Here is an 8,887-nt window from a genome sequence, read left to right on the forward strand (position 1 = left end):
AATAAATTAACTTTTCCACGACATTCTAATTTATTGAGATGCACCTGTAACCAATGCATTTCAACAACAACAAAAAAAAAGTTTATTTTGTGGAAAACACAGTGATCAGAATTAGAGAACAGTAACCACTGTAGCACCAAAGACAACAGAATACCCAAAACGTGTCACTCGTTTAGTTTTGAATGGGGAAAAATGCAACGCTCAATATGGCCACTCTATCGAATGAAGCCCCGCCTTCTGAATAAAAGAGCCAATCGCTAATCGGTAAAGTCAGCGCGTCACTGCAGCTGCCGTTAGAAGTCCTGGTTGCTATAGTAACAGTCATCACTCTGAGACATGCGCACTGGTTGGTCTAGACTGAAAAATAAGCTTTTTTTAACACTATTTAAGCAAAAGAAACAACTTTTATGACACAGTTGTTGTCAGATTTCTTAGGTGATTTCAAATATGAAACGTCAAGAATAGAGCTTTAAAAAAAGTAAAATATTTATAAAAAAAAATAAAAAAATATATATATATATTAGTGCTGTCAAAACGATTAATCGCATACAAAATTGGCGAACAGTTTTGGGGAATTTGATGTTTCCCCATTCAAAGAGATAGGAGCTGCACTTGCATCCCTGAGAGACGTTTGAAAGATGGCCGCCGAGTGACATGACTTGCCTTAAAGGGACTTTGGTAGCACAAAAGAACATTACAACTAAAATTGTGGAGGGTTACAGCTGTCAGAAATTAATAAGAAGTGTAGAGGCCCCTGCTTTGAATGACTTCAGCACATCTGCGGCCCTGAGAGACGTTTGAAAGATGGCCGCCGAGTGACATGACTTGCCTTAAAGGGACTTTGGTAGCACAAAAGAACATTACAACTAAAATTGTGGAGGGTTACAGCTGTCAGAAATTAATAAGAAGTGTAGAGGCCCCTGCTTTGAATGACTTCAGCACATCTGCGGCCGCAGGACATCAGTAGTTTCTCACACTGCTCTGGTGTTATCTTGGTCCACTCTTCTTCCATTCTCTTCCATAGTTCGGTAACTGTAGTGGGTTTCTCAGCCCTAACTTCGTTGCCAAGGATTTTCCACAGATTTTCATTTGGGTTTAGATCAGGACTCTGGGCCGGCCATTTCATTATTTCAATGTTCTTAGTTCAAGGAACTGCTTTACCCGTTTTGCAGTGTGACGGGGTCATTGTTTTGGGATGATTGGGAGATGCTTGCAGGGAAGGAACCGCATGTTGCTGAAGGAGGTTCTGATAAACATTTATATTCACCCTGCCATGTAGCTGTATAAGAGGCCCAACTCCTGCTGCAGAAAACAACCCCCAAAACATGACACTTCCTCCTCCACCTTTCACTGACTTCTTTAAACACTTGCGCCTAGTGTAGAGCTTTAAAAATTAATAATGAATAATTATTAAAATTATAAAAATGTTATATTTATTATTGTATATAATATTATATATTTAGAGAGAGAGAGATAGAGAAAGATAGAGTATAACATATGGACACATTTAGTGTAAGTTACAGTTGCAGTATACTGTAAGGTGACAACACTGTTAAGTACCCAGATTTTTGCTTTGAAAATTTAATTAGCGAAGTGCATACACTCGCTTTTTAATTACAATGCTGTATGCATCATTTGCCAAATGTGTTCTTGTTCCATAATTTTTCTTTAATGTCACCACACAGGACGGCACTGTAGCACAGTGTGCCACGGGCCTCCGCAACTTGGGCAACACCTGCTTCATGAACGCCATTCTCCAGTCCCTGAGGTAAGAGCAACCCTCACGACCCCGAGCCAAGGGCAGCCGGCAATGCGTAGCCTGGCAGGGTGTGGGTGGCCTGGCTGGTGGAGGTTGAAAGCCTCCCTGCGCTCTGCTGGAGCCTCTAGTATGTGCTGGCAGGTAACGGTGCCTCTGTGGCCAGTGAGCTGGCTGGAGGAGAGCTTGGTGGGCAGCCAGGGGACAGATTAGGCCGTCTGCCTGCTCACCGCAGCCAACCTTACACTGGCCGGGCTGATGGCTAAACCGCAGCGAGCAGCTCATGCCAAATACACATAAAACGTTCAGCCTGCATTGTTACAAACTACTGAGGGGAAACATTCATTTCACTGAACTTACACTACCGTTCAAAAGTGTGTAGTCAGTAGGATTAAACAAAATTAATACATTTATTCAGCAAGGATGATTTAAATTGATTTACAAAAAATCTATTTGAAATAAATGCTGTCATTCTGAACTTTATATTGATCAAAGAACCTGAACAAAATGTATCACTGTTTCCACAAAAATATTAAGTAGCACAACTGTTTTCAAGTAATAGTAAGTAATCCGCAATAGTAAGAAATGTTTCTTGTGCTAAATCACACTAATGCTAATTCATGTTAGAATATGCTAGCAGTGCATTAAATCATGCTAGCAATGTGGTATATAATGCTAGAAACAGACTAGCAATGTAAAATAATGATATCAACATGCTAAACATGCTAGCAGTGTGTTGAATCATGCTAGACGCATTCTAGCAATGTGTTAAGTCATGTTAACAATATATTGATTTTTCAATTAGTTTTGTATGCATCATGATTTAACATGCTTGTAACATGTTAACACCATGCTAAATCATGCTAGCAATGTGGTAAATCATGTTAGTAACGTGTTAGCAAATCATGCTATGGACATTCTTAAACATTCTAGTAATGTGTTAAATCATGCTAGCAACATGTTTAAAAAGGCTAGAAACATGCTAACAAAACATTAATCAAGCTAGAAACGTTACCAACATACTAAAACATGATAGTGTTAAATCATGAAACATGAAACATGCAAGTAACATGTTAAATCATGCTAGCAAGATGCTAAAAATATTATTATAAAAATATTTTTGACTTTTTGTCTGACTACTAAAAACCTTCAAGCTTTTCAAAGTTATTTCAAACTTTCAAACTTTGTTAAGCCAACATCAAATTTTGTCATTAAACTGTACTATAATTTTAATTACAATTTTAATTGTATTTAATCGTTCGTGGGTCTTTTATTGCTGTGCTGTTATCGGTTTTAAGGCCTGGATGCGACACTAAATCTACCTTAAAAAACCCTTTCTATTTGCGCACTTCTGCTGGCCATGATCCATGGAAAAGGAAGCCTTGGCAAGGTTGCCATAGTATTCTGGCATACTGTTGATGTTTAATTTGTGTTTGGAAAGATATACCAAATGGTCGTAACTCAAAAGGATTTTACGTCATGTCTAAGACATATCTGTTTAGTTAAACACTGGTTTCTGTTTCCTGTCTCCAGTAACATCCAGGTGTTCAGCTGTTATTTTAAGGAGCTACCCTCGGTGGCCTTACGAAGTGGGAAAACCGCAGGAAGGAGAATGTACCACACCAGAAGTCAGGGGGACAGCAGTGTGTAAGGTCCTCTCCACTGAAATTCAAATGCTGTCCTTTATTTTAAAGAAATAGTCAGAACATTCTTTTCATAATATTCCAGTTCCATATTTCTCTTAATTTAGGCAACTGACAAAAAACTTAGTTCTAATAATAATGTCTAATTCCTGTATGTTCCTTAAAAACCCTACTTACCCCTCACACAAAATTTCAGCATTTTTAGATTTTCAAAAACTTCATTCTGTATGATTTATAAGTTGTTTTCCTCATGGGAACCAAAGAAATGTCCCCACAAGGCCAAAAATGACTGGTATTACTATTCATTAGTTCCCATCATGTAGGGTATGCAGGCACACACATACATTTAATTAGCTATCTAAAAGGCGGACACATACTATTGTTTTTATACAGCTAGAAGAGCTGTCAAATGATTAATCGTGATTAATTGCTTCCAAACTATCAAAACCAAAGTTTGTGTTTACATAATATATGTCTGTGTACTGTGTATATTTATTATGTATATATAAATACACACACATGCATGTATATACGTAAGAAAAATATGCAATATTTATATGAAATATAAATTATATATTCAGTGGAGATCAAAATTAGAGAACAATCTATAAATACTAGATATTTTCTGAAATATTGTTAATCTTCATCGCTTCTTCCACTCTCATCCATAGTTCGGTAACTGTATTGGGTTTCTTAGCCATAACTTTGTCGCCAAGGATTTTCCAGAGATTTTCAAGTGGGTTTAGATCAGGACTCTGGCCCGGCCATTTCATTATTTCAATGTTCTTAGCTTCAAGGAACTGCTTTACCTGTTTTACTGTGCGATGGGGGCATCGTCTTGAATTAAAATTGCTGGCTGATTGGGAGAAGCTTGCAGGGAAGGAACTGCATGTTGCTGAAAGTACTTCTGAAAAACATTTGCATTCACCCTGCCATGTATCTGTATAAGATAACTCCTCCCCCCAACTTCTGCTGCAGAAAACATCCCCCAAACCATGACACTTCTTCCTCCACCTTTCACTGACTTCATGCACTTGGGATTCAGTCTTTCCACAGTTTGATGCCGAACAAAATGTTTTCCATCAGACTTGAAAGAATTAGTGTCAATGTAAACTTACAATATTCAAGAAATCAGATTTGGAATGACCAACTTCTCTTGCAATGGCTGAAAGGGTCATCCCTTTGGCCTTCATCTGGACCGCCTCCTGTCACAGGCTTTCAGTCATCTTAGAGCGACCCACCATCTTGCAATCTCAGTGAAAATTGGAGGAATGCTGCCAGTTAAATAGGGTTTGTCATATAATTAAGGAAATTAACACCAGATTAACACCAATAGCCTGGAGGTATCTGTAATTGTTCTCTGATTTTGATCAGAGTTGTTTTTCAAATATCTCATTTAAGTTTTTTATACTGTGCTTCAGAATAAATGTGTTCTTGTTCCATAATTTTTCTTTAATGTCACCACACAGGACGGCACTGTAGCACAGTGTGCCACGGGCCTCCGCAACTTGGGCAACACCTGCTTCATGAACGCCATTCTCCAGTCCCTGAGGTAAGAGCAACCCTCACGACCCCGAGCCAAGGGCAGCCGGCAATGCGTAGCCTGGCAGGGTGTGGGTGGCCTGGCTGGTGGAGGTTGAAAGCCTCCCTGCGCTCTGCTGGAGCCTCTAGTATGTGCTGGCAGGTAACGGTGCCTCTGTGGCCAGTGAGCTGGCTGGAGGAGAGCTTGGTGGGCAGCCAGGGGACAGATTAGGCCGTCTGCCTGCTCACCGCAGCCAACCTTACACTGGCCGGGCTGATGGCTAAACCGCAGCGAGCAGCTCATGCCAAATACACATAAAACGTTCAGCCTGCATTGTTACAAACTACTGAGGGGAAACATTCATTTCACTGAACTTACACTACCGTTCAAAAGTGTGTAGTCAGTAGGATTAAACAAAATTAATACATTTATTCAGCAAGGATGATTTAAATTGATTTACAAAAAATCTATTTGAAATAAATGCTGTCATTCTGAACTTTATATTGATCAAAGAACCTGAACAAAATGTATCACTGTTTCCACAAAAATATTAAGTAGCACAACTGTTTTCAAGTAATAGTAAGTAATCCGCAATAGTAAGAAATGTTTCTTGTGCTAAATCACACTAATGCTAATTCATGTTAGAATATGCTAGCAGTGCATTAAATCATGCTAGCAATGTGGTATATAATGCTAGAAACAGACTAGCAATGTAAAATAATGATATCAACATGCTAAACATGCTAGCAGTGTGTTGAATCATGCTAGACGCATTCTAGCAATGTGTTAAGTCATGTTAACAATATATTGATTTTTCAATTAGTTTTGTATGCATCATGATTTAACATGCTTGTAACATGTTAACACCATGCTAAATCATGCTAGCAATGTGGTAAATCATGTTAGTAACGTGTTAGCAAATCATGCTATGGACATTCTTAAACATTCTAGTAATGTGTTAAATCATGCTAGCAACATGTTTAAAAAGGCTAGAAACATGCTAACAAAACATTAATCAAGCTAGAAACGTTACCAACATACTAAAACATGATAGTGTTAAATCATGAAACATGAAACATGCAAGTAACATGTTAAATCATGCTAGCAAGATGCTAAAAATATTATTATAAAAATATTTTTGACTTTTTGTCTGACTACTAAAAACCTTCAAGCTTTTCAAAGTTATTTCAAACTTTCAAACTTTGTTAAGCCAACATCAAATTTTGTCATTAAACTGTACTATAATTTTAATTACAATTTTAATTGTATTTAATCGTTCGTGGGTCTTTTATTGCTGTGCTGTTATCGGTTTTAAGGCCTGGATGCGACACTAAATCTACCTTAAAAAACCCTTTCTATTTGCGCACTTCTGCTGGCCATGATCCATGGAAAAGGAAGCCTTGGCAAGGTTGCCATAGTATTCTGGCATACTGTTGATGTTTAATTTGTGTTTGGAAAGATATACCAAATGGTCGTAACTCAAAAGGATTTTACGTCATGTCTAAGACATATCTGTTTAGTTAAACACTGGTTTCTGTTTCCTGTCTCCAGTAACATCCAGGTGTTCAGCTGTTATTTTAAGGAGCTACCCTCGGTGGCCTTACGAAGTGGGAAAACCGCAGGAAGGAGAATGTACCACACCAGAAGTCAGGGGGACAGCAGTGTGTAAGGTCCTCTCCACTGAATGGCAAAAGGAGGGGGGGGGGCAGTGATGTCCTTTATTTTAAAGAAATAGTCAGAATATACTTTTCATAATGTAAGCTCTTACAATATCATATGCCATATCATATACGATACCATATTAGTCTGCTCTTGTTTTACAGGTCTCTGGTTGAGGAGTTCAGGAAAATACTCTGTTCACTTTGGCAGGGGAGTCAGACTGCCTTCAGCCCAGATGCTCTCTTTTATGTCATCTGGAAAATCATGCCGAGTTTCAGGTATCATAAAAATCACAGACACAGTTGCACAATTTGTTTCAGTTTTTCCTTGGATTTGTCATCCTGAGTTTTTATAAGATACATTACAAATTTCACCAAAATTCAGTTGAAATTGTTTCATTATTCAAGCACTTAGAAAAATATTTTGTCCATTTTTCATGGACATTGGTCAACCGATATGGTTTTTTTTTATGGCTGAAGTTCATGCTTATATCTTAGAGAGTAAATGCTGATAGCCAGATAGATAATAAATAATTTTAAAATGAATCTATTTGAAGAAATTAGACCTTGATAAAATAAATAAATAAACAGAAAATAAACAGATTAACACTTTAGATAGGAATTTCTTGATTTTGTAACCTATCGTATTAGTGTTTTTCACAAATGAAGTTGTTAAAAAAAAACCTTGAAAATAAAAAGTTGAACAAAAAGTGCTTCCCACACTTAACGTTCAAAAAAGAAAAAAATATTGTAATAACTGATGTAATAATTTTTGATGTAATAAATTAATAATGCAAGTAATGTACAAATTTGCAGATATATCAGCCTTAGCTATATATTGATCAACAACAAATTTTTGTTCCTTTTTGTGTACTAAATGTATTCAATATTACAATATTGTCAATTGTCAATTATACAATAAATGTCAAATGTTTAAATTTTACTTCTATAATATTATCTTATATATTACTTATATAATAATATTGCATAATATTAAATATGAAAAATGTAACAATCAAATGTAAACTGTAAAATTTAGTCATTGATTGTGAATACCAAGAAGTTTCAGACCGAATACAGTTATGTTAAACCAGTGCCTAAACAGTTGTTTGACTATTGGTTAACATTATCCAAAAGCCGCATGGCCTCAGTGATGTCATCAGAAAAGGAAATGTTTTTTCTTAATAAAAATGACAAAATCAAACTTTTTTTTCCTTTAAAGTAATGTGCTGACGAATCGTTCTAAATAGTAAGAGCAATGTCTTTAAGAAAGTAAATTTTGACTTAGGGCTGTCACGATAACCGCAATATCGCAATACCGCACTATTGACGAGCAAACCACAGAGGAATGCAAGAACCACGATTTTTGGTCACGCGATTTCTTTTTCCGTAAGATTATGCCCTTCTCGTTTTACACTTTGTGCATGTGTACTGAATATTAAATAAGTTAGTAATGATAACATAATATTTACCATGCTGATTTGTACAGATGTTTCGTATATTTGCACTTGCCTATAAACAAACAGCGAATGAGAGAGAGATCGACTGAGCGTGTGCGATTACTTGCATCTGTCTTTCAGGCCGAGTCATATACTGTATGTTTGTGAAAATAGGTTGTCATGTCCAAGGAAAGCGAAATCTCTGTCTTCACATCGACGCATTGCTGGTCAGCTGAGCCTTCTAAAGTGCCACTCAAAGTTAAAATGATTTCAACAGTGTGTTTCATTACATCTCTCTTTGAATGAATCAGCGTTTTTGAACGTGTAGTTGAATGAACGGTTTTGAAAGGACAGTCCTTTGCCGCCACCTTGTGGCGCAACAATCTAACTGCACTGACTGACAGCCCGTCTAGAACGCGCGCTGGTGGAAATATCAATAGAAAGTCTCTAGTCAGATTCAAGGATCAGAACTAACTCTGTTATACATATAGACTAACAATAGCCTAACGATCTTATTGTCATGTTCTGTTATGTGGACCGTTATTTTGTCATTCTCTTTTGTTTACTTCACTTCCTGTTTCAACGCTATTTGGTTTCGGTTTCAATGGTTTCTGATTATGACCTCGTTATATCGTAACACATGCACACACAGATTCTCTATATATATCAGGGCTCTACGCTTACTTTTCTTTTTAAGAGCGCTTGTGCTCCTAATTTAAAAAATGTAGGAGCACCTTCTAATCAGTAATCAAAAATTCTGATAAAAAAATTAACCTTCCCATTACGAGGCGATATTTGACTCCTTAAAGTGATTTACAGGGAATTTTGTTTTTACCTTGGTAATGGCATTTTTCTAACTTTATTAAAAG

The 8,887-nt window shown here is 37.0% G+C and overlaps 1 protein-coding gene across 1 annotated transcript in view; it reads left to right on the forward strand.

The window, feature by feature from the left end:
- Positions 1 to 8,887, forward strand: part of LOC107752312 (ubiquitin carboxyl-terminal hydrolase 3) — an 18,843-nt gene that overhangs the window by 6,063 nt on the left and 3,893 nt on the right. Inside the window, exons 6-8 of the mRNA XM_016568258.1 lie at positions 1,686 to 1,768; positions 3,290 to 3,403; positions 6,745 to 6,858. Of these exons, the coding sequence (XP_016423744.1) occupies positions 1,686 to 1,768; positions 3,290 to 3,403; positions 6,745 to 6,858 (311 nt within the window). The remainder of the gene's footprint in view (positions 1 to 1,685; positions 1,769 to 3,289; positions 3,404 to 6,744; positions 6,859 to 8,887) is intronic.

Source organism: Sinocyclocheilus rhinocerous, unplaced genomic scaffold, assembly GCF_001515625.1.
Source record: "Sinocyclocheilus rhinocerous isolate Xijiao unplaced genomic scaffold, SAMN03320098_v1.1 scaffold861, whole genome shotgun sequence".
Classification (NCBI taxonomy): Eukaryota; Metazoa; Chordata; class Actinopteri; order Cypriniformes; family Cyprinidae; genus Sinocyclocheilus; species Sinocyclocheilus rhinocerous.